The 26,525-nt window shown below is 37.6% G+C and overlaps 2 protein-coding genes across 6 annotated transcripts; both read right to left on the bottom strand.

Moving 5' to 3' along the window:
• Positions 1–1,018: 1,018 nt before the first annotated feature.
• TMEM267 (transmembrane protein 267) lies at positions 1,019–15,831 on the bottom strand. Of its 4 annotated transcripts, XM_071425457.1 has the most exons (5): positions 15,663–15,831; positions 13,464–13,638; positions 13,030–13,074; positions 11,520–11,907; positions 1,019–5,508 (listed from the first exon to the last, which is right to left on the bottom strand). In XM_071425457.1, the coding sequence occupies exons 4-5, from the start codon at positions 11,841–11,843 to the stop codon at positions 5,173–5,175; spliced, it is 660 nt and encodes a 219-aa protein (XP_071281558.1). In that variant the 5' UTR covers positions 11,844–11,907; positions 13,030–13,074; positions 13,464–13,638; positions 15,663–15,831; the 3' UTR covers positions 1,019–5,172. The 4 variants fall into 4 exon arrangements, with proteins under 4 accessions (XP_071281558.1, XP_071281557.1, XP_071281559.1 ...); XM_071425456.1 differs by lacking the exon at positions 13,030–13,074 and having other exon boundaries at positions 15,663–15,828; XM_071425458.1 differs by lacking the exons at positions 13,464–13,638; positions 15,663–15,831 and adding an exon at positions 13,218–13,454 and having other exon boundaries at positions 13,030–13,072.
• Positions 15,832–16,064: 233 nt separating this feature from the next.
• Positions 16,065–26,525, bottom strand: CUNH5orf34 (chromosome unknown C5orf34 homolog). Of its 2 annotated transcripts, none has more exons than XM_071425451.1 (12): positions 26,198–26,525; positions 25,833–25,922; positions 23,197–23,840; positions 22,504–22,599; positions 21,329–21,452; positions 20,392–20,483; positions 20,108–20,177; positions 19,640–19,810; positions 19,157–19,245; positions 18,332–18,424; positions 17,405–17,445; positions 16,065–16,653 (listed from the first exon to the last, which is right to left on the bottom strand). In XM_071425451.1, the coding sequence occupies exons 1-12, from the start codon at positions 26,390–26,392 to the stop codon at positions 16,460–16,462; spliced, it is 1,899 nt and encodes a 632-aa protein (XP_071281552.1). In that variant the 5' UTR covers positions 26,393–26,525; the 3' UTR covers positions 16,065–16,459. The 2 variants fall into 2 exon arrangements, with proteins under 2 accessions (XP_071281552.1, XP_071281553.1); XM_071425452.1 differs by having other exon boundaries at positions 26,345–26,525.

Below are 26,525 nucleotides of genomic sequence, written 5' to 3'. Positions count from 1 at the left end.
GCAAATCTGTTTTCAAGAACTGCCTAGAAACCAACTGAATGCTTCCATCAAAAGGACAGCATAATCTCTTTTCCTGTTTTCAGTATGTGAAGATTTCCTTGCACTAAAATGTTTCTGCTAAGTTGTAGCATGCCTGGTTTTCCACAGTCAGCGAGACAAACACTTCTACACACTCCAGGAAAAAACAATACTAGATTAGCTGAAGAAATGCAAAGTTATTATATGAACATAGAAGGAAAGATGTATGTGTATCAGTGTATGATATATATATACACATATATATAAACATATATATAGATATGTATGTATATATAAAAGAGACAAGTACCGTTTAACTTTAATTAAGAGGAAACAGTTTTAAATAACAGGTTTAAATAACAGGAAACAGTTCTACAATGCACCTTTCAAATATACAATTTGAAAATTATATATTTAATTTATATATAATTATATATATATTCAAAAATTCTATATATAAAAGATTATATATAAAATGATATATATAAATTCAAAAATTCAATGCAGAGGATGTAAAATTTGGGAAATTTTAAGAAAGAATTGAAGACACCAGCTTATAATTTTGAGGAAAAGCATTAGTACTGTTTTTTTTGTGATGAACACAAAGGGTACTTCAACTTGACAGCTCTTCCTCTGCTTCAATGCAAGGTCCGCCTGTAGCAGGGAAACAAAACCTAATTTGTGGGCTCAAAATTACCAGCTGATCAAAGCTCACAATGTAACACTGAGAATACAAAGTTTCTTCTGCCCTGAATAAATTTGCATAATTGACAGAATTTAGATTGGCTCAATTACACAAACAGACACACTCTTCTGATGCATTTCATCACCTAGCTTCATACTGACAGTGATGGAATAAAAATGTATGTGCCCAAAGTTAACTGTGTACTAACATTTCCTTCAGACTGAATTTTAACCCCTTCTCTCTCTTTCTGGAACTTCATTTCCATTAGCAGAGGAAATGTTCTTCTCATGGTAAGTCAGTATCAGTAGCGTGCTGTAAAAATTACTTCAGTTTAATTCAAACTTAGCATTATTTTCCTTGGGGCATGGGATCAGTTATGAGTAATTCACTTACCAGTACCTTATTAAGGGCACATGATATAACATATACTGCACTGTAGTAAAAAGTGATGCCAACAGTCAGGTGAAAATACAGATTAGATTTTAAAGTAGAATACAAAGTTATAGGAAACATGTTCACGCATTCTGTTAAGGCCACTAGGTAATTAGTAAAAAATTTATCTTTTTTCTCCAGGAATGGGGGAAGAAATATTTTTCTTTAACTTGAGAAATATTTTTCTTTAACTTGAAAAAGTACCTACTTTTTACAGCAGAAATCCATCAAAGCAAGAAAAAAAGCGGCACAGTTCTAACAAAGTAAGTCACAAAACCCCAACACTTTGTTCAACTTTTAAAGTTCAACTTGAAAATACATGGAAAATTTTTAGATTGGCATATTAAAAGAATCACTTAAAAACCTAGTATTTTAGTGATATGTATCATACATTGTGCACAACATCATTAGCTTGACTTTGCAAGCCACATTTTGTGCAATTCACATGCTTTTTGTATTTTACATTTACCTGTAATAGTAATGCATGCAATAAAGTACAAAGTCATTATATTTTTAGTATCTTGGTTTATTTTTGTTATGGTTTTGCTAGACATGGTATCGATGCATAGTTGGATCCATCAGTGAATTTGAAATGCACACGGAATACTGGTAAGGAATTGTTGGGCAATTCACCTGTAGCAGGCAGGTGTTGGGTGAGGAGGTGTAGCAGGATGCTCTGCCTGGATGGCAGTAAAACAGCTGGAATAATGCCCTGTTTGCAAAGCTACCAGTGGTGAACGGAGGAAGGGGTTGTCCTGGTGCTTTTGGTGCTGAATAATGCTTGAAACCAGCCTGCCTCATCAATCCCAGAGTTAAACACTCCTCACAGAAAGGTGAACCTGTGGCAGAGCTGGTAAGGTACCAGATAAAGCAACAAACAAGTGGTACTACTAACTTATCTAAAGATGCTGAGCTGACACGGCTGGCCTGGAAACACAGGGCCCACTCCCACTTTTTAATGAATGGGGAGAGTCTTCCAACAATCCCCTTTCTGGAGGTTCCTTCCTTGAGTTGGGATTTGCCTCAAGGCTACCCTTCAAAGCTAAGAGAAAGAGATTTGCCCACAGTCATCGGTATGGGTGGGTAAAATCAATCTCTACTTCATAATTTCTTTCACTGCCTTTGATATAATTGCTTCAATATTGCTTCAAAAATAGTGGACTGAACTGGACTAGTAGTTATAGCTACTTATACTGTGTAGTAAATAATTCTTTTTAAGATCTTTTAGTCTCATCATTATCATAGAAAGTTTTAACCCTAATAATAACCCTAATTTATTTTTATGTAAGTACCTCTGGTTTGTCATCCTTAATCCTGTGGGACAAAGCTGTGAAAAGGTTCAATAATGCCTATTTAATCCATTAACATAAACCATTGACAGGGTGTGGGGCTGAGGCTGGATCCAGCTGCACCCAGAGGCCTCTATGAGGTGTTTAGAAAGCAAGAGGGTCCTGTCTGTGCCTCGTGACTCAACAGGGGGCTCCTCTATAATCTCTGTAGCTCCCACTCTGCCCACAACACACAGACACACAGGCTGAAACAAACACCTAACTTCCCCTTTGTACCCTACCCTGGCTACCCACAAATTACAGCAGCACATGCCATGTGTCAGGTTACCTTGAACAGCTGCTGATGGCCTCAGTGAAAGCTGCCTAAATGTCAGGCTGAGGTGAGAGACTGCCATGTCTGGAGGGAGAGAAGTCATGGTACAAAGTACTTGCTATTTTCCTTAATATGTGTCTGAGTTCAAGCGGGGTTCACCTATTGCTGGGGTAGAATTGGTGTAAGAACACGCTGGAAAAAATGGTGTTTCGAAATTCAGCTCAAAGCTACTGTGAACGCTCACACAGAAATATAGAGACATAAAGAGAATTAAAATACGTAGTTTTAAAGAGAATTAAAATACGTAGTTTTAAATTACTGAATATGTACCCATTAAATGGTCCTTAAACATAGCTAGAACAGTACAGTACTGATTTTAAGGACTGTGGGTAGACTTAATTACCAGAAACACTACAGCTACAATCTGAAAGTGAGAAAGTGTAATTCTACACCTTGTTCCTATTATACATTTCCCTTTGCAAAAAATCTGGATAAAGCACAAAATTATACAAACTTTATACCATGAAACAAGAATAGAGAAAATTTTCTACACAAGTTTCAGTGTTCACCCCTTGCACAAAACTTATTCATTATTGGCATTTCATAGCCTGTACTATAAAATACAGGATAGAAGTAAATGAATGAGCAATGCTCCTCTAGTAAACCATCATGCTTTTGGATAAAAGCCAGTTTTGATCTGAACCTCTAAAGCAAGACATTTCTTATGCTGTTTCTGGAAAACTCTAAAGGAAAGAAATTCACAGCATGAGGATAAACCTCTAAGGAATGTTTTGCTCTTCCAATCTTCTTTCCAACAAAGAAACCTTTTATTCATTTTATAATAAAGGCTAGACAGGCCCACTGTACTATCAGGCAAGTCTGCATTGGCATACATTTCTAACGTGAAGAACAGACAGGACAGTGACTATTCTTTTGATGCAAAGACACATTTTAAAGAGGTGCAACACTTTCCACGATTAGCATAGAGTGCTGCAAAGAGCCTTAAGGATTCTGCAGCCACAGAAAGTTTCTGGTACTTATGCGACAAGCATCCCATTTAATAATTTTTTTTTAACTTTATTCTAATATACATTTAATAATGTAAATGTACACATCACGTTAAACCCTTACACCCCTTGGTAACCTAAGTTAACACATGCTACCTTATACATGCAGTTCCATAAAAATGATCCCCTTTTGACAGCTATTCATCACAAGCTGGAGTAGTTAAGGCCCCACTCTTTAACGGGCAGTGAATAAGAAATTTAAAAATTATTAATAGACATTCTCAGCTTTTACATCATAAACTGCACAAGTCTAGACAGTCTTGTCTAGTTACACAAGACCAGGCAACTTTTAATTTGGGACTCTTTCTGAGAGATGTCTATAAAGAAAAACTGAATAGTCCATAGTGCAAATTACTACCTCATAAACTGCAGCATAATAACACTTTTCCTTATGGATCTTCTTTATGAGGAAATTTATATTTCTGTAGTATAATAATAATAATAATAATAATAATGCATTTTATTTTACACCTATGAGGATGATATTGCACTTAATGGAAAATGCTTTACTGAGTAGTAATGTCTTTAAGCAAGCCTGTGTTATAAGCAAATTTTATTTTCTTGAGTCTCCCTGAATCTTCACACAATTCTTAAATATTAACTAAAATTCCTTGGTTTCAAATTAAACAGTATTCATATTTAGTGTATTTTTAAAAATTAAACAAATTGGCCAACACACCATAATACTATAACCAATCTGTATACCCCTTTCTAATTTTGAGGCTAGTAATTATCTGCAAATTTAGTATTAAGCAACCACAGGGGTATACAGAATTTAGTAAAACACTTTGTGATTACAGGGTCAAAGAGGTGTGGATAGACAGTGTGAAATAGAGGCGGTGTTTCTTTTAAAATGGTTGAATGCAAAAAATCCCGCAGGACTCCTAACATATTAATAAATTAGAAAGGCTAACAGGGATTTTTTTAGAATTGCCATACACTATTAAATCCTCAATTATACCTAGCATTTATATAGAACTTCACATTTTTAAAGTGCTATACAAATACTATCTGGATGAAATGTATTCTCCAGAGGCAGAATACAAATCCAAAGTGAAAGGTGATCAAATGAATGGCACCATAACAGTAAAATGTAATGTAATTACTACAGAGAGAAAATAAGTACTTTATAATCAGCTCGCTATGCATGAACTATCATGGAAGATCACACACTGTACAAGGGAAATGTAGAGATATAAAATTATTATCATTCATTAAATAGGTTCTGTGACCACAAGAGCAGTAACTGGCTCCACAACTTTAAAATGCTGAATTCAGAAGGTGTAGGAAACACAAGGAAGCCCTTCAGTGACAGACAGGCAGGTTATTTCAAGTGCTTGCACAAACCACCTTGAAAAGCCATTATTCCTATACATCAATGCGGATTCCGTGTTTTATGGACATTAATTCTCTAGTGCCCGTTAAATACATAATAAATGAACACAGATGAGGTAAAGATGCTGTAATTGCCACATACAGCCAATATGGCAAGGGAGGAGTTTTTCCAAACGGGCAGATCCAGAGGCCATGACGAATCCCATCACGGACATGATGAGAAGTCCAGGATATGAACAACATCCAGGGAAGAAAGCACCATGAGTCCTTAAGCCTGAAAAGCTGCATGATAAACTTTAATGTCAGAGCCACCACAGGAATCACAGTAGAACAATGAAGAAGTGGTCTCCGTGGAAGAGTCAGAGCAGCCTGCAGAAGAGAAAAATATTACTGCCAATGGCTACAACTGTGACAAGAGAAGAAAAGTTTCATGAGTGTTTACAAGTGCATTGTCAGGTGACTAAACGGAAGCAGAAAGAAAAACATACTGTTCCTTTCCACTGCAATAATTTAAAACCAATTTTATGCACGAGAGTTGTGTGCTGCCCTGTCTCTACTGTATGATATGAATCATGCATCCTACTAAGTACTACCATCAGCAAAACAGGGAGGGAGAGGGATGAGGAATCCTGTTTGCCACACAGTCAGGTGGAACACGGGAACCTGTATTATCTGCTGCAGTGATTATATGTCTTTAATTTCAAGACAATTAAAAGGAAAACAACCATGCAATACACTTGAAATATTTAGTATGTTTTACTTGAAATAAATCATGTGCTTTAATGGCATTTACTCCCAAAAATACATCCTGTATTTTACTATAGTTGTCACCTGTAAAGTTGGTTTAGTTGCACAGTGTTTAAAATACCAAAATAATTTTCAATAGGACAAAAATATGAGCAAAGTTACATGTATTTTGATCACCTTGAGACAGTATTCTTCATGGACAGGCAAAACAAAGTTCATGAACGAAGATCTGAAACATTTGTGAGTGGGATTTTTGTGTCAACAACTTGTTTAACAATAACTCAGCTGAAAGCCTGATATTTGGTTTTAATATTGGTGAAGCCTGATATTTGGTGAATGTCTAGGTATTGAGATTAGATTTAGCCATTTTAAGAAGTGATAATGTCAATTTAATATACATGTTTGAGGAGATATTCTATGTGTACTCAGTAGCAACAGCAACAATAAAAAAACTGTAATGGTATTTTGGATTACTATTTCACAAATAAGTAGATTCTTGTGTCTGTAAGCACAGGAGAAACAACAGCACACTACCAGAAGGACTACAGAAGTGCTGATGTGATATTCATTGGCTCAATTCAGTTGCTGGGGGAAAACTCAGAAAACCTGTAACAAGGCCCCAGAGATGTTAAGCAAAAGTGTATCTTTGCTGTGTTGAACACATCCCTCACTGCACCTAGTGCAGAAGGCAAACAAAGCCATCTCTAACCTGTTCGTTCTTCGGTTGTGTTAATCCTTGCAGAATGCAACAGGAAGAGGGCCTGGCAGTGGGACTCTGGAATAGGTTCATCAAGCTCAGGCATAACTTAGATAACTGCATGGAACACTACCTTCTCTGCAAGGAAGCTCTGATGTAGCCTTACCCAGTTTATTAACTGATTAGAGATGGGAAGTTACAGGCTACCCTGAAATAAAACAGCTCATGTTTTAAACCATAGCCAACCATAAAAGGCCTGCAGAAAGCTTTGTTCTAGTAGCTTCCCACCACACACTTGTCCTTGACTCCTGATCAGGTAATGGGATTTAAAAGCTCACAAACTGTCTCAACAATTTTTAACTCTAATGTTGTGGACGCAATTCCTTTAAGTTGGAGCAAAAGGTATATTTTCTTCAACTTCAGTTCTGTTTCACACAAGCAGATTGTTCATGGATTAAGGCAGAAAAATCTTGTGATGGTGAAATTGTTTATCACTTGCCTTACAAAGAGTCCAATTTTTGTTACTGTCAACAAAAGGCTCAAAAGTACATACTAACTTAATTTTGAAAAAACCTGAATGTTTCTGCAGATAATCTATTGACTGGCCTATATTTCTGCACTTTGGAAAAAAACAGTAGTACAGTCTTTAATCAGTCTCTTCCCTCTGGCCTATTAAGGTTAGGTGCCAACTGCACACAGTGAGTAAGGAAAATTTTAATGATACTTAGGTACACAGTTTATCAGTACTGGTGCCAAGGTGATGCTTACATTCTTTTCACGTAAATTTCAGATGGCAGGGTTGTTCATATAGCAAACCTGAGTGTTCAATGTCAGCAAGAGAAAGTCCTATTCTGTAACTGCAGTACAGCCATCAAGCTTCTGATACGCTGTTGCCCAAGGCCTGAGAGAACAGTCTGTTTCCTCTTTTACATTCTGTGACTAAAGGAACACTTACATCCTTGAGTTGCCAAGCCCTGGACACAGACAGGTAGGTCCATTTGCTGATTTAAGCTGCTATACTCTCTTTCTCCTAACAGGAAAACTTGTTTGCCTTTAAAAAGCACCAGATCTTTAAAAAATCCCCCAAAACACAAAAACCAAAAAAACCCCACCAACAATGAAAAAAACCAAAAAAACCCCACTGCAAAACACAAAAAAACTCCCTTTTCTGCCTTAGACCTCTTGGAAAAAGTTGCAAACAGAATTTATTTACAAATGACCTTTTCCATTTGCCTACATATGCAATCAGATGCAAGATCATCTTGCAGTTGCTGCTCCTCCAGCCCCTCTAACTACAATGAGCAGCTGGAGACAGGATGCAATAATTGCACGCAGGAGAACCCACGCAAATGATCTGCTTTAATGCTCACGGCAACACCATGGATGTTATGTAATAACAGATGCTCCCTCACTGATATTCTGTAGTGCTTCACAACCCTGAAGTCTTTAGTTCATAGTAACATATTCAATGTAACATAAAGTAGTAATATTAACAACATAGTATGATATTCAATGCTACATCAATTGTGCTTGCGCAAAGCTTATTCTCAAGTTCCAGAAATGCTCCTGTACAGCCCGGGTCAGTCATGGGCTGCACATTTCCCAGCCAGTGTTATGTATGTTTGCCACCAACTGAATGTTCTACACTTCCAAAATTTGGTGACACCAAGACAGCAATTTCTGCATGTCTGTTCTGCAACGTCAGCATCTGGGCTACAATCCTGGTGGAGTCTGGGAGCAGCCCATCATGTCATACCAGCACTCCTGACTGACAACAGGCTGCTGGAACTACCATCTTTGCAGTAGTCAGCGAGACAGATTCTTCTATACTTGTGTGCACAGTAAAAACCACATGGAGCACAAAGAACTACAAATTCCAAGTAGCGAAGTCATTGTAGACTATCATACTCGTTGCAAAAATAATGTGGGCAAAAGGTCAGATCACATGGTACTTCGTACACAAGTATTTATCAAAGCAAACATACAAATACCACAGGTGACTATTTACCCTGAATACTGCAGAAAAATAATGATGACCATGAAAAACAGACCAATGACCAAACAATCCAGGTGCTGAATGGCGTCAGCAAGAACAGAAGTAGGTGACTAGAGTAGTGTGAAGGTAGCAATTGGAGGTGGAAGGCAGTACCGCCTTGTGCTGCACAGAAAGGTTACTCCAGAAAAAATAACTTGTCATCAGATTTAAAAGTGATGATGATGAGCTTTATAGGTGATTGTGTACAGTAATGTGAAATATACTATTGGTACAAATTAGTAATAATGGTGTGGTTGGTTAATTATATGAATTAATTTATTAGTTATTTAGTAATGTGTTGCAAAAGCAGTAAACATGTTAGTATCTTAAAGCAGTTACTCTCAACCATGCAGTTTAAAGACAAAGAATGGGACTGTAACTACAAAATATGTAGTAAAAAAGTATCCCATGAAGTGATAAATTATATAAGTGACTGCCTGAAATTATGCCAAGAAACTGACAAGCACATCATATAAAGCCAAGGAAAGAAAAATTACATATTACAATCAGATCTAGCTGGCTGGACAGCACACAGAAGAAAAGTTTATGGGGATTATGTTACATCACAAACCAAAGAGACTCTGATGGCACTGTAAGAAGACAAAACCTGTAACAGATTATTATTCTTTTTTTAAAGGACAGAAGGATTGTACTTTTCTGCCACTGAAAGGAATTAAACTACAGTATTTGGCTCAAATGAAGTCTCACCTAAAATACTACTCACGGTTTTGGACAGGACCCTTTAGAGGTAATTTAGGCAAAAAAGCCATAGATAGGAGAGGAGAAAAATAGCGTGAGGTTTAGAAAACACAAACTTGTTTCCTTAAGATTTTTTTTTTAAAGTTATTTAGTTGAGAAGAGAGTCTTTGCAAAGCATAGGGGCTTTGCAAGTTGTAATGAGAGTCGAGAGACCTACACCAGATTATTTCCTTTATTAGCCCAGTTAACATATGGAAAGCAAAGGAGTTGGTAGGCAAATCACTGAAAAAGCCTTTGGGCATCTTGTCTTTTCCTCATCTCAGCTAAATACATTTGGCTATTAAAATGCAATGTTTCGTGTTTCTGATTTGAAAAAAATTTTGGAGGAGATCACAGAAATGAGCTGTCTTTTGCAAAAAAAAAACCTTAAAGAACAAGAGAACTAGATCTAACTGTCATCAACAATTAGAAAATTAATTGCTATCTGCTTGGGAACTGAAACAACACAGGAAGAAATTAGGTCACAAAATTACAAAAATTTACTTGGTTTCACATAGTAGGGATAGGCTAGGCTACAGAAACATTCCCCATCAAGGAAGGTGTAAGTATATTTAACCTTGCCTCACTACCAAGAGGCAAGTCACCTCCCAACTCCGTAACAAAATTCAACAGTCAGCTTCTCAAACTGACATCGGTGAAGTATGACATCTAGTGGTCATAATTAAGGAAAATACTGGTAATCATCTCAAATGCATGAAAAAGCAGCAATAAAATTTTAATACTTTCTAACAGCTAGCCATTCATTTACTTGCATTCACTGATTTTAAAATAAGAAAAAACAGATGAGACTAATTTGAGATTTAAATTCTATTCCATATTGTTATTCAGTAGTAACATTATGCAATACATTAACCAACCAAGCTAACTTTCCTTTTCTTTACTTAGTTTTGTAATTGCACAGTATTTCCATATGCAGGAAGTACAGAAAAGGGGAGAACCAGGGACTACTCCGGGAAGAATGCTGCCAGGCACCAGAACATGCTGGAGCCTGACTGTCCATGTGGCAAGATGGTGGGTCAGTGGTATCCTGGACTGCACTGGGAATGTGGCCAGCAGGTTCAGGGACCCAATTCTTCCCTTTCCCCTCAGCACTGGTAAAGCCAAGAGGGGAAAACTGACCAAACACGCAAATAAGAGGCATCTTTTCTCTACAATAAATAGTGACACTGTATGGAAACAAAAACTATTTTTCCACTGTAAATCTGATTTTTACATCTCAACTAAAAGCAGTATTTGCCTCTTGCAGTTAGCTCTCACTTAAATATTTTTTAAAAATGGGTAAACCATTGTTCTTCTTTACCTACATGTTTATAAAAAAGAGGGGTTCCTTCTTCCTTCCTCCCTCCCTCCCTGGCTTTTACCTATTTGCCTATGAACAGTTAGCTATTCCCTATGAACTTAATAATACTATGAGCAAACTAGAGGAGGAAAACTTCTGGAAAAGAGTGCCATAATCTGGTAATACTAATGCTATTGAGAAACTCTGTTCTAACAAGCAGGTCTGCAAATAGACAATGATCCATTAACAGGAGCCAATTCACCGTTTTATATTTATTAAGCTGATGCTTGCTTACCTACTATTTTTTGGATTGTTTTTTTTTTCCTCCAATGAACTATATTTAAATACAACTCAAACTGCCTTTTTAAAGGTGACAGCTCACATATAGCTTGTTCGTGGGAGAAATATTTAGGGCTGGCTAAAACAAATGTACTACTCATAATGACTGAATTAAATAAAACAGAAGCTCTATCATTTACGTTTCAGATATTTCTACTCCACATTTCACGTATTTCTAACCCTTACTGTAAAGTGAAGTGGAATAATCCACTTCATTGGCAAAAGTGTGCAGGCAGCACTTAACTCCTTAAGCTGGATAACAAGGCAACTATGTGATACATGTAGAATAGCATCTACATGCACAAAACTCTTTTTTTCCTTTCTAAACAGCAGAAACTGAACACTAGATGTAAAATATTTTTATGGCTTTTAAAATTGTAACAACTGCATAAAAACATTATTCCTGTATATCTATGAAATTTATTTAATTAAATTACCAGTGGAACTTTTTTTGTCTAGGACATGGTAGAAGAACAGTAACGTAAACAGTGATAAATTAACAAATTACTGATCTACTGACTTACCTTTAATGACAGAGATCCAGCAAGAAAGAAGTGGTCCACATCAATAACAGAGGCAAGGAAGCCAGCCAGGGTGACCTCAGTGAAGTCACTTTTCTTCCTGAGTCCAATCACTATAGCCCAGGACCACATCCCCAGTATACCATGCACTGCATTATCAGATAAGGCTCTTAGCCAGTCATTTTGCTGAATGAAGGAAAACTGCAGGAGTCTGTCTGCTACAAAGCAGAATATCCCCAAACCTAGACTGGAAAGAACTGACGCTGTGCTGAAAGTCTGGAGAAGAGCGTGGGCCTTTTCAGTCTCGGATGCCATGACGAGAGCCATGTTGCAGCACACAAAATGTCATCAGGACACACACTGTGCATTGTCCCTCGTATCGTCAGTTGTTCTGTAAATGTCAGAGATCAGAAAGGAAAGTATTAAACAAAGAAAATCCATTTGCACAAAACATTTGTCACCACAGCTATAATTGGGCATTAAGACCCCAATTTCACTGTTTGCATTTAACATTCCCAGGGAATTTTTTATTTCAATTAGTCTACTGACTAGAACACTACAGCTTTGAATTAAAACACCTGCCTTTTTTTAACTAGAACCAGCACAAGTAACACAGAGAGCTCTAATTCCACTTACTGAAACCTTAAATATTACAAAATAACCTCAAACATCTCTGTGATAACTCACTGAATGTGTTTCAAGATTCCTTCTTATCTTAAATACATGATTTAACCCAATTAAATACTTTACACTATAATAACAAAAGAAGATTCAGTTTGGAAGATTCTTATGACTGATGCTCAAAATCCCAGCTTTCTCTATAAAACAACTGCTAAAACTGAGTTTTCAATGTATAATCCAAACCACTGCTTTAATTTACATTCTTTGTTAACATATGTAGTACTCCCCTGGTACCCTTTCCTGAGCAATGCCTTGTTTAATTTAGAGACTGGAACGTAGAATAAACCTTAAGAAAACCAAACCCACTAAAATATCTTCTTTGTGTTTATTATTATTTATAATAAACACAAAGACAACAACCATTTAGTCAAGCAAAGTAATCAAAATCATTTCCTTATAGAGCAAAACTACCTAAGCTTTTCCTCAGCATGTGCTCCAGCAGAGAAGCTGGCTGTTACTTTTAGGATTTATCTACTGTCTGCCACCTTACCTTCATAACTCCTCTTTTTGCAAGAGAAGTTCTAACTGTCCCAGCTGTTATGCAAGTCTTCTTGGGAAGCTATACAGACATAACACAGTTTTAAAGCCTACATCCTGCCTAAAAATGGATACTTCCCATCAGTTCACCATTTTTGTGCAATACATTAAATCTTGACAACCCTTCTTTACTAGGTAAGTTCTTATTCTAAAGGGCCTTTTTGAGTGTATTAGACTTCCTAACATGACACATAACAATTTATGGTATTAAAGACACTATAAATCTCATATATAAATATCTATCTCATACATAAAAATCTCAGATATAAATGTTTGTTCCAGATTATTTACATGCCTGTCTGGTGTAGAATTATCCACAAGACAGAACGACTGGCACTCTCTGTAGGAAAAGAAAAAGCCCACTGAATCATTTATTTAGAAAACATTTAAAAAAATAAAAGAGAAGAAAGCATGAATAATACATGGACTTTGCACAGACATAAAAAAAGTGGGTCAAATTTAGTCTGTTAACCATGACAGTACCTCTTCTGAATGAATGAGTAGACACAAAGTATTTCCTGAAACAATGGAAGTGCTGTTTTCTGGTGGGCAGCTTTATGGTACACAGGACATGGCTGAATAAATTCCATGTTAAGGAAAAAAAAAAATGGCAGTCTCTTCACAAATGTTTCTTCTATATGAGCCATCATGTCAGATTGGATTTCACTTAAAATTACCATAAAGGCTGTGTAAGAATCCAATCTGTGAAGAGGTGATGTAGGAACATACCTTTAAAAAGCACATCGGTAATCAGAATCAAACCTCCCCTGGGAGTAGGAGAACATTTTCTTTTCCATCACAGGTGCCTTACTCCAGTAGGAAATGTCTGTGGTCTATGCCTCAGCATTGAGCCTCTGTGCTTTCTGAATCCAGTCTGCCCAGCCCAAACACCACTTGTTCCATCCTAAATAAAAACAAAACAGGTATCAGTAAGCACTGATATTAGGCAAAACAGCATACATGAAATATGAACAACAGTAAAAAAATCCAGAAAGAATAAACATGTATTTAATTAATTTGTAAACAAATATAACTGAGGTAAAAGCAACTTCAGCTAAGCTTTGAAGCTCTGTGAAAGAAAGCAGAAAAAAACCCTAAACCAAGAGAAGAGCAGAAATAAAAAGAGAGCATTATAGTACCTAAAAAATAATAAAACAGAAAGTCCAGTCTTCTACCTAACTGCCAAAACCAAAACCAAGTCCAGTCTTCTACCTAACTGCATTTCAACAGACAGAGCAATCCCTTTTCATAGATTTCTTCTTGTGCCTAGAAGATTCCCACCTAATGAAACATTTATTAAGTCCCATTCAGGGATCTCTTTTTAACTTCCACCCCATCACTTCGTGACCCTGGAATAGACAAAGAGAGACCTAGAAATTCATACAGCAACAGAGGTCTGTGTCAGTTCTGTGTTAGGCTTACATTTGTGCTATGGGTAGTATTAGCATTTGTTCCTTGAGCCAGAATGAAAAACAGGATGCAAAACCGGCTTCAGGTTGACCATAGTCAAGAGCCATGTCCAACTGTTCTTTTTAAGCCGTTTCAGCCTCCTTTTAAGAAAAAAATGAGTGCCGCCTATGTAAAAATCAACTCACATTCCCAGGTACAACAGAATTTCCCAGAATTTTTCTGCAGATCAAGAGGGAAATCAGACCACAAAAAGCAAAACTCTGGAAAACCAAAATAATATCTGAAATTATAAATTTTAATGTAAAACTAGAACATTTCTTTCTCCCTGAAAAATGATGCTTTTCAGGCTCTTTACAAAATACCACAATAAAGTGTAGATTTTTCCAGTCTATAAATCTCAGAAAGCAGCTGTTTAGCTTACATTTTTGCTAAAACAGAGAAGTGGGGAATAATTCACACGGAAATGTTTATAGACCTCTGTGTGGTCACTACAGTTAACACCCAGAAGGGAAGTTCTAGGTTGGTTTTATGTAACAGCTGACAGAGTAACCCAGCTTTGAGTTGTGGTTTCTCATGACATTTTTAAATGAGATAAGGCACTGAGCAGAATCGCTGTCTATAGTCTCAAAATGGAATTTTGTAGATATGCTTACTTTAATTTAAGGAAATTACCAAAATAATTTTAATGAACACACAGTTAACACTTTAAACTACTGTCACAAGAAGTTATTTAGATCAAAACTGTATATACACTTTCGGGAAAACAGCTAAGAGGCTATGGTGTATGAGGAAAACAAAAATCAAATGGCTAAAATTATCACTTAGAAATATCGCTCTGCATAATTTTGGCTCCAGTTTTGCATGACGCTATTAGATACACGAATACCTATAGGAATTTAATGCATGAAGTTACAGAATCACACAATCAATTAGGTTGGGCAAGACATCTGAGATCATCTAGTCAACCTACAACCAGACAACACCCTGCCAACTAATAGAATTACGCATTCTACACAGGAAGTTAAAAGACTTGTAATCCCTCACAATTCTATAATCTCCTAAACCCCTCATTATTTGATATTGGCTGTTAATTTATGTTAAAAACCGCATGAAGCAGAATTAAGACACCAGCTCAAACCTTTAGCATACAATCGCGTGGAAAAGGAGATGCCAACCTAAGACTATCTGCGAAGAACTGACAGTGGCAACATTTTTGGGTCAGATAATTATAACACATTATTGGAGTGATCATGCAAATATTTTTGGGCCAGATAATTACAATGCATCGTTGCAGCGATCTGGCAAATATTTTTGGGCCAGATATAATTATAACGCATTTTTGGGGCTGGAGAGGGCAAAATCCCAGAAGGAAACGGTAGGATTTTACCAAGACGCCGAAGAACAAACTAAATTAAACCGAGCAGGAAATTAACCTGTGAACCCGAGATCAGCGGGAGCGTGAGGGGAGGCGCGGGCCTCGCAGCCGCGGCCGCCCGCCCCGCCCGCCCCGGAGCCCACCTGGAGCGCGGCCGCCGCCGTCCGCCCTTCGCCCCATGGGGCTCGGCCAGCCCGATCCCGGCCGGAGCGGGCGGGCAGCGCGGACGCAGGGGGGCTGAAGAGCGCCCCGGGGAGCCGGTCAGGAAGCATGCGTGGCCGCGGAGCCAGCTGGGAGCCCGGCCCGCCTCCTCTCCGCCCATCCCCGCCGGCAGCGGCGCTGGTTGTCAGAGAGAAGTGTTTCCTGGATTATTACATGGATGGTTTGGTGTTCGCGCTTTGGCTCCTTTAAATGCTGGGAGGGAAATCGATGATGAGAGTTTAGTGTTTTGTCATTTAGGACATGGTGCGCCTCTGACAGACCACGGAGCAGAGTAGTATCTTCTGTCCTCAAATTAGTACTTATTTACACAAAGAGAGCACTATAGAAAGCATTTGGGAAACATTTTATTCAGTATTAAGACTTCTTGGTGTGAGCATCTGAACAAAAGCACGTTTTTACAGTGGAAACTTCCCATGTCCATTTCAGCAGCAATCCATCAATCAAGTTGATTCGAATATATATTCAAACATTAAAAGCAGCACTGTCAGGTCAGGCCTGATCTATTTATACAGCAGTGCTCCATTATCGCAACTGTTTTCTTTGCCTATACTAAATATAGCACTGGCGTTATTATTGATATTACACTGGCACCTGACAGACTTCACCAGGAATACACCGGCAGCCTGTCCCTCTGGCCTCAGCCTTCATTCCTGTCTCCCTGCAGAGCCTCCTCAGACACAGCTGGAACAGCTCCTGTGAGGACAGGGAACACAGGGCCTCACCTCCCAGAAGCGGCAAGCAGAGATTCAATATCCTGAATGACTTTAGAAGTTTTTTCCAAAGCCTCCGAGACACAATCCTCATTGAGTTCTTCTGTCTCACACCCGTTTTCTTTTTGTCTGACAGTGACACCAGATGGATTGGATTTTGTGGCAGATGATCTTTTCAGAATGTTGCTACTGTCTAATAAAACTAGTGTTACTTTGTTAAGAAAAAAAATTCAGACTCTTCCTCCTAAAGAGAAAAATTAGTCTCGGCATTTGTATTCATCATTCTGCCTTGCAAAGTCTCACATTTTGTAGCATGGTAATTACATACAGGTAAAAAAAGAAAAAGATTGTATTACTTAAAACATCTACAACATCAATAGAAAAATGTCTTTTAGACTTCAATTTATCCAAAAGTTACTTTGAAAAGAAAAAGGGTGTTAACACTTCAGTTTAACAGCATGCACTTTTCATACTAATGGAATTGAACACTGGCTTAAAGACAGTTTTAGAGTGGCTTTAAGCAGATTCAGCACAGTGCACATTTCCAGCTGGCTGAAAACAATAGAACAATACTAAGGTAGCTGATAAACAGAAATATACTGTACTGCAACAACAAGCCCAAAGGCAACTGTGTTGTTCCTCTTTCAAGAACAGATCAGCAGATGACTCTTAGCAAAACTGATGCAATACACATTAAAGAGCTTTGTTTTCTGGCAACTTTTCATTTTTGTTTTGTACTTCAACACTGTTTTTAAGTTTTTTTTAATCTTTTCCACAAAATCAGTGATAAAACAAAAAAGATAAGTAAGAAAATGAGGGTTTTTAAGTAAGACAGTAGAAGAAGGTAAGATCAGGATAGAGAGCCTTTGATGATCTAAAGTGCAGAGTTGAACATGCAGATAAACAGCAGAATATAAAAGTGAAAAAAATCTTTACAGCTTTTAAAAGGATACAATTAAATCTCTGTATTTTTTCAAGCTCAGCATCAGCAGACCTGTCCAAAAAAAGAAAGGTTATTTCTCAAGGACATTTTCTACTTCAGATTTTATTTTTTGACAGTTTCCAGCAATACTGAGAATTAGATTAGCAAAATCTCTGTCTTTGATACCACTGCTCAATGGCTGACATTTGTAAATCATTTTTGTTTCCAAAAATTTGGTCTCTGCTCTAAGAATAGTCTCTTTGCTGTAAGTATGTATAAATAGAGATAGAATTTTCATTTCAGCAGCTATAAAATGCTATAAATATAACATAGCTGATGCTATAAAATACATCAGCTGAATCTGCTATAATTTAAGTAACAAGTGCAATTGTAATTGATTTCAGTTAGCACATTTTTAATATTCTAATGTTTGCAGATGATGTCAGTAGATTTTTGGTCAGTAAGTAGCAAGTGCAACTGCAATTGATTTCAATTAGCACATTTTTAATATCCCAATATGTTTAGAGATGATGTCAATAGATTTTTGGTCCGCAGCATCTATTAGGACAAATACATCAGCAAGAGAAACAACTGTCATTAGGCAGTTCAAAGTACTGTTTCAGATGCTTGATGTTCTGTTAAAAAACATCTTTCTTGGTCTGATATCTTTTCACTGCAAGACACCATCTTTGTAACATTAACTGTGCTTTGACAAAGTTAACATAATTCTGATTTTTAAGACAGGCAAAGCACAACGAAACAACCTTCACCTGAAACTCACTGAACATTTTAAACACTGAATGAAAAATATGAAACCATATACAAAATAAATGGACTTTAAAAATAAATGTTCATTTTTGTCCATTAGGAAATGCAAGATATAAAATTCAGATTATAATATTTTTGAGTTTTGTTTTCAATGTTATTTAAGTCAATTATTTGGGATAAAGATGAATACCAATTTTCTTCAGTTATGGAGTGTACAGGATATTCAGCAATCTCCTTCCTTTCATTCAAACTTCTGCACCATTCTATTGCTGTTCTGATGTACCTGTGTTAATATGAAAATTCAAAAAAGTAGTTATTTATTTAAGAAATAAACTCCATTTTTGAGAGAAAAACTGAAGGCACTAAGGAACACACCTGGATCGGAAAGAAAAAGCTATGATTCAAAATGTATATTTTTCTCCTAGCTTGCCTTGCCATTTTTTGTCTAGCATCTTCTTCATATTTAGATCTATACAGTTATAGTAAACTAGAACAAAGCTGTATGTTTTGCAATGAACAGTGTACAAGTGTCAATTTTTGTTTGTGAATATTTCCTTGCTAAAATGCAGCACAGAAAACTTCTGATGATTCCAATAATGAGGCTGTATTACAGCAAGCAGATTAGAAAACAATCTGTAGACAGAGGTCAATATCTGTAATAAAGCAAAAATTAGATAAACTACTGTTCAGTTCAGTTCTGTATATCAGCTCTATATAGGACAAATCCTTTTTTTTTTTTTTTTTAATCCACTGTAGTAAATGCCAAGTTGCATCTCTAGTTATTTTTCTAAAAAGACATTGCCATAACAGTTATAATGGAATCACAGCATGCAGTGGCCCTGAGTCACACAGGTCTTGAATCTCTGCCAGAAATAAGATGGAGCTTTTATCATTACATGTTTGGCCCACCCCTACCAGTTTATCATCAGAAAATAGTGTTTCTTCATCTAAGAGGATCTATAAAGAGAAATTTTTATATTTAATTTTTTTAAATTGAACAACTAAATTAAATTACCTTTCATAAACTCCAGGATGACTTATTTGTATTAGCTGCTGTAGCCCATCAGGAGTAGTTAATTTACACCAGCCTACATCTTCATTTATCTTAGAAGAAAAAAAACCAAACTCAAATATTAATTTTCTGCTGCAGTCCAAAGGAAAAAAAAAAATCAAGTATAATATGCCAATTTAAGAATGAAATATCTATGAACAATCCACTTTAAAAACTTGCAAGTCTGTGATTTGCTAGGGATAGAATCTGCTGAAGTCTGCTATGACAATTGCAGGGGAAAAACACCTGGCACAGCCCAACTCTTCCTTTGTGCTATTCAAGAATAAATTATTTCTAGAAGTGTGTAAAAATGTCTCCAAACCTGTAGAATTCTCAAGTCTTTTTTGTTTTTGAATTTTATTGGCATCAGAACTTTTGTTTGGTATTCTCATTAATTTCCTAGAAACACTTTTTCATGGATAGTCCTTTCTCTAAGTCACATGTTACCTGGATCTCACTACAGGAAGAGCTGAAATCCCAAACCATAGTCAGGATCATCCTATCCCAAAAAACAGCATGGACTTTATGATCTGAGTACACAACCAGTCTTCCTGTGCTGGGAATAACCTTTTCATGCAGCAAAACCGGCAACATTTCTCGTCCATCAGTCTCAGATACCTAGAACCAAACAAAAACATTAAAAAGTTGAAAAAAGGCTATTTACGTCATTACAACTGTCTGTATCTGTTCCAGAAATTTTATTCACTTGTTTTTCCAGATCACAACCAGCTCTCTTCATCATGCAATTGCTTCTTAAATATAACTTCTAAATGCATGCTTTTGGTTCCCAAATATCTGCCTTCCTGTCTGTGAGGATACACTCACCATTCTTCCCTCTAAATTAAGTCCTATTCCCTACAGTCTGTATAGTCATCCTTATAACACTGCAAGATTTATAAATTTTCAGCTACATACCATTTTCCAGCAGCAGAGATAATAATTATGACTTAATGACAGTTTTGTTTTGCAGCAATACTGAAGAATTCTGAGGAGACAAAAAAAAAACCCCAAAAAAGTATCAAACATTTAATTCCTATTGTGTCTTCTAAGCACTTGCAAACTTTGTTCTGTAAGTTTCAATATGCCCTCAGTGCTAAGATATAACTTCCTTTAATTTTTATACTTAAAGTAATAAGCGTTTTGTGTAATTTTAACTCCTGTCCTTTCTAAGTCAGCAGAATTAATGTAACAAAAGTTACTTGGTTGCCTGAGTAATAATGGAGGATATTGAGTATGGATGTCCGGGCACATCTGGAGGTAGGCTGCTCACTGAATACATCTTTTCTTCCATCTGAGTAAAGAGCAGAAAGAAGATTAGTTAGTTAGAGGTACTGTAGCATAAAAATGGAATTAAAAGCAAGTTATGAAATTTCTAACCTCCCAGAAGCCAACTATAATCACATTTAAATCTGCCACAGAACACAGACAAATATCTGATTGAAAATTGTATCCTTAAGCCTACGCCTGTATGAAGAAATATTCAAATATTCAGTTTCTTTACAGTCAGTAAGAACCAGAAACTTTTCTTGTCAGAGAGTAGCCTACAGGTCATTACTGAGCAGCAATGTTTGACTACAAGTTAAAGGCTGGGTTCCAAGAGTACAAATTTGATCCTTAATTCTGCTTTAAAAATACAAGGTGTTGCATTAGCACTTGAGAGGACCTCTCCTCTGGGGTAACTTTACAGACGGGCACAAAGGCAAAATCCTTTTCCACTGAACAAATGGTCTGCAGCAAAGCCAGAACAAAACCTGCATCTTCTAGGTTCTGTCTTCATACCGTAGTAAACACTTCCAAGTACAAAGAGATTAAACTCTAATCAATAACATTAGCTTCAAGACTAAACTTCAAAATTCATGAGAAATGGTTGTTGTAGAATCTTACTCTTGAGTTTGATAAAATAAATGTTACAATGAAGAAGAATTTTCTTATTGCATAAAATTTACAATACCTTCTGAAACAGAAGGAATAATCTCATCTTTTTGCATAACTAATGGCGTGATTAATGCATTATAGTAATCACCAGTGTAGGGACTTCACTACACACTGCATAGACAAATGTCTTAAGGCAGCTGCTAATTTGAAGGAATTTGAAACATCCTTTTAAGTAGTTCTAGTTTTTAAATAGTTTCATACCTTTTTTGTTCCTTTTTGGATTGCATAACGTACAAAATATTTTCCCAAAAATTCTCCCTCTGACTTGAAAAATGAGTCATCACCAGGATAAATTTCTATGATGTTTGTCCTACCATGGATAAATCTAAGAAAAATAATAAGATTTTTAGCAAGTATTTGAAATGCTGTGTCACTAGACAAGCAAAACAGGTTATTAAACCTGAAGAAAACAATAAGCAGAGACACATTTTCAGCAACTCAGATGTTAAAAATTTCTACTGTTTCACAAACAGTAGAATGTACTGATAATGTCTTTTAACACAGAATATTAATATTACTAGGCTCTTTGACATGTGCATGGGGGTGGAATTCTACTAAGCTAAAGAAAGCTTTTTTGTGTCAAGGTAAACATATTCAAGAGCTGCTCATTCCACAAAACACTGTGATCCTGTAAAGAAAAATCCAACCTTCTTAGAAGACCAGCCACATCTAGTGTACACAGGAAAATGCCAGACTGAACAATTCCTGAACAATCTAAGTCTTAATTGAGAAAAAAACTTCTGAAAAAACTCTGAAGTGCGGCTAAACATTTTGTTTAGATGAGATAAAAATTTTGGAATTACACTGAGGAAAAATTAAGAATACTCAGCAGAAAGATTAAAGGGCTAAACACCAGTGATGCTTTTGATGCTTTTATCAAAGACTTTTAGGGGCTAATAGCAGTTATAGCAATTTCAATTTGAAAGTCCTGTTGTTGGGGTTTTTTTGTTTGGTTTTTTTTTTCCTTAACCCTATGGACAAGGTGACTTGCCAGGAAAATCCACAGCTGAACATGTGAATTATGTAGGTCACCAAGATAAACACTTCTAAGCTGTGAAGTCTTCAGCAGCAAGAGGAGAGAACTAATTTGCAAAGAAACCAAGTACCATTATTTTAAGTGAAATCTGTGGTAACTCCAGCTGTCCAGTAAACATTTAAGAAATCGGATTATCAGATCACTTAAACATGACTTCAGATTCAGGCCTGATAATATACTGTGCTTTAAGTCCAGTGAAAAAAAGCAGAAACAGACTTTGACATGAAGACTGTGCTCCATTTCTTAAAGAGCGAGAAAGGGACAAAGTAAGACATTTCATCTTAGAGCTTAATTCCCATACAAATAAAGTCTTCCAGATAACAGATGACCTCTTACATACCTGTAGAAAATACCCTGGCACCACACAACTTGAATTAGCTGATGGAATGAATACTCCTCCGTATCTTCATTCTGAAAGAAGTCACAGAATGCCCACCTGTGTGTGTAAAATACAATGACAGCCTCACTAAGTCCATATATTGGTTGTTCTTTTGTTTGTGTTGTGTTTGCTGGTAATCACTTCTGTAACTAGAACTGAAGTGTGCACACTTATTCAAATGATAAATTGACACATATTTTCAGAGTCCTCCAATTCCTTAGTGATCCACTTCAGTTACCAAATTAAACTTCTCAATCACGCAAATGATTTTTTTTATTTAGTGATGGTGAGAGACAACATATGCCACTGGCCCACCTCAGAGATACTCTTTTCAAAACAAGAGGAAAAACCAACCCATCCCAATACAAAACCTGTGTTCTTTCTTCAATATTCTCTTTTTCATTTACATATTCATAAAGCATGTCAGAAAATATATTTTTTAATCTGAACTAATCACTATAGCTTCATTAGAGTAGGTTACAGAATGGTTTTACAAGGTCAAGTTTCAAGAAATTTCTAAAAGACCCAAAACTGAAAATAATTTTAAACTTTTTTTTATAGTTAGGATTCAATTATTTTGCTAGAAATTGGGGATCCAAAATGCAGAATTGTAAAGCATATGATAACAACTACAAAGTAAAGAGTTTAAATTACCTGTGTAGATGTGGGGCTCTGCAGCTGAGTGGCAAAGCTGTGGGTAAACAAGACACTGTCTCATGTGTTTCAGGGTCTGCTAAAACATCACCTTCAACAGCTGTACAGCTGTTTGTCTCATATGTCTTTATTACATTCTCCACAGTATGTAAGTTACAGCATTTTAGTGCCAAGGACAAAGGGTATTTCCATTCTTCTGGGCACAAGGAAACAGACCAACGCTGTGTAACCCATGTGTATTCAGAAGAACAACTTGTGTGGAACAAAGGCACTCCATCTCCATCTTTTTGGTCCTTTGGTTTGGCTGGTTCCCTATACCTACCTTCAGCACAACCACAATTATTCCTATTCTCTATTCTTCTTTGTTTTGATGAGACTTCTGCAGCAGAATTTTTACTTGGTTTTCCACACTGATCTCTGCTTTGATAGTTGCTGTTCTTTTCAGAGGAGCATGAGGATGCTGCAGATGACTGGCTGACTTTGCATAAGAACTCCACTGTAAATTCTTGCTGCAATTCTGACAAGTAAAGGTGAGCATAGCCATCTACAGATGAGATCTTCACACTGCCATTGTCTAAACATCTTGTCAGATCAGCTGTCACAGGGTCAGGCCATTTAATTTCTGAGATATCACTGAGAAGAATCTAATACAAGAAAAAGGATTGAAATATGCAGCAAGATAAAAATTACCTGCCTCCCAGAAATTCAATGAAGCATTTACATTTAAATTAATTCAGTCCTTCTGCAAGGTGATGAATGGCAAGAAATGTTGTTCTGTATTTACCTGCGTGTATGAGCTCAGAGGAAGCAAAACATCTAATCTTCATATCTGCTTCCTCCTGTATTAACAGAGCTCTATCTAGCAATAATGTTTTAATTTAATCCAGCCATAAATTACATAAGGTACATGGGCAACTGATCAGGCACAATTGTACATGTTTGTGTTTCCATCGGCCTCTTCAGAAACAAGAGAGATAATGGTGAAATTATCTTGTTCAGAGCAATTATCTGATAAAGAATTGCAAAAGGACACTAAAAAATAACCAATGCCAGACAACAAGGCTGCAGGTAAAACTTCAGTTGAGATAAACGTAATGTTATCTCAATGAGGAAAGGCAATCCTAACTATTTATAGTTCTATATAGGAGGATGGGCTCTGAGCTGACTGCCACCAACCAGAATCCTGGTGTTGTAATTCTGAGTCCCATGAAAACACACTCAATGAAATGTTTGAAAGTTCTCGGAATGGAACAAGAGCAAACTAAACCTACCACTGAATACGTATTCACGGCCAACCTGCATTTTGAATACTAGCTGCAGTGGCCAAATGAGAGCCTAAGCACACCGCAGGAATGGGTTGTTTTGAACTCAAGCATAAGGCTAGTAACACAGTCTAAGTGTTTTTGTGCCCATGAAGGTATTGTCATGGTAGTAACAGGCCTCAGGGCTTAGGTTACCTCTGCTAGGCCCTGGGCTGGCCTGTCAGGCTCGTTAACAATTTGTTATGGCAGCTGAAGCTTAGTAACTCTTACTTTATTATGGTGGACCACTGGAGTGTGGGAAACAGCAAGGGCCTTGAAAACACAGGTACTGTTTGATAACAGGCCACACAACAATAAAGTGACAGTAAATTGCTGGACAAGGACAATGTCAGGAGTTCTAAAAAGAGTATTTTGGCTTTATGAAAAGCAGTTTTTCTCAAAGTGAGGGGGAAGAAACCAAAGCAACAGAAAACGGGTGTGGGGGAGAAGCCAACAAATATGGTCAAGTGCTTGCTGTGGCCTAGGAAAGCTATCCTTCAGCATTCTGAAGCAAGTTGACAAAACGGATGCTGCAAGTTAAAAACAGTCTAGAAACCCAGCCAATCTCCAAAGGAGCTAGATTGTTCAAGGCCTGAGAGAAGGTGGAACTTACTCCTCAGTGCTAAGAGCAGAGCATCAGCTCTTTGCACTGGCTGCATGACTGGTAAGGACTGCTGTCTTTTAATTAAGTATATAGTGACACTGAGTGACAGTGCTTTAGGCAGCTAAACATTAGCATGAAGGGTGTTACTTCTGAAGGGTCAGTCTAAAAGCTTTAAAACTCGCCTGATTAATCAGTTGTCTTAAGATTCCCACCACGCTGTGCAGACACTCATATTCAGTGGGAACCCAGAGAGATGCTGATCTGGAGCAAAGCTTCCAGAAATACCAAATTGGTCTCTACATGGATGTTCAGTCTGACCGGGACATTGTTCCATTCCTCCCACAGACCCCAGCACCATTTTCACAGGGGTTTTCCAATGGGGAGATCTGATAGCCTTGGAAAATACCATCCTGTTGCAGTGTGACCTCCCTGAGAAGTTTCTACTGCCAAAATAAAACAACACAAAAAAATCCTAGGTTTTACACTTGCTAAGTATAAACTAAGTTTTAGTATTTCTTTCTACAAAGGAAATGCATTAACAGAGGTCTAAGTAACAGTTAAAACTGTAATTTAAAACGGCAGTAATTTAAGAAAGATGACAACTCCATTAGCCAAACTGTATTCGATAGATCTTCACGGCGTGTACTCACACACAGGCATGTGAAATTAAATTAAATCCGCTGGATAAGTTTTTTTTATGAAAGCATTACTCGCCTAATGTGCAATCCCACCTTTTTTCTTTCTGGAGGTATAAGACGTGAAGGCAAGTACGGGCGAGAAGAAAACGCGTTCCGGAAATCTAGCGCTCGTAGAAGTTGTTCCTGTTTAAGTGCAGAGAAAAATAAACCCTATTACGATTTTTTACATGCAGTGATAACATTTTATGCTGATTTTATACTTTTTGTGGAGGTGAGGCTATGAAACCCGCTCCGTTTTTTACAGAGACAAACAAGAACTCCTGTTGGGGCCGTGATCCCCGGGCCGGCCCGTTCTCGAGCAGGGAGGCAACTGCGGCACTGCCCAAGGGATGCTCCCCGGGACGGCGCAGGGACGAGGGATAGCGCTCCCGTCCCCAGAGGCACTGCCCACCGCATACCCGGTAGGCACTGACGACAAAAGCGACCCGCTGGCGGGTGGTCTCCGCCGGCTGGAGCGGGTGGGCGGCCGCGGGGAGCGCCGCTTCGTACAGATACTCGGAGCCGCAAGGAGACAGCAGCAAGCGGGACCCCCCCGCGTAGTGCACCTCCACCGAGTCGTCCCCGAACAGCACTACCAGCCTTTCCGCCTCCATCGCTCGGAGGCCGAGCAAGAACCGCGGGCGGCGCCCGGATCCAGGCGGTTGAAGCGGCCGCGCCGCCGCACGGCGGGAACAGCGGGGCGGGGCGACCGCCCGAACTCCGACCGAGCTCCACTTGAACTCTGAC

This window comes from Agelaius tricolor, unplaced genomic scaffold, assembly GCF_023055355.1.
Source record: "Agelaius tricolor isolate 1412-34295 unplaced genomic scaffold, bAgeTri1.0.p SCAF_4, whole genome shotgun sequence".
Lineage (NCBI taxonomy): Eukaryota > Metazoa > Chordata > Aves > Passeriformes > Icteridae > Agelaius > Agelaius tricolor.
Note: the sequence above shows the minus strand (reverse complement) of the source record. Positions and strands in the feature narration are given on the sequence as shown.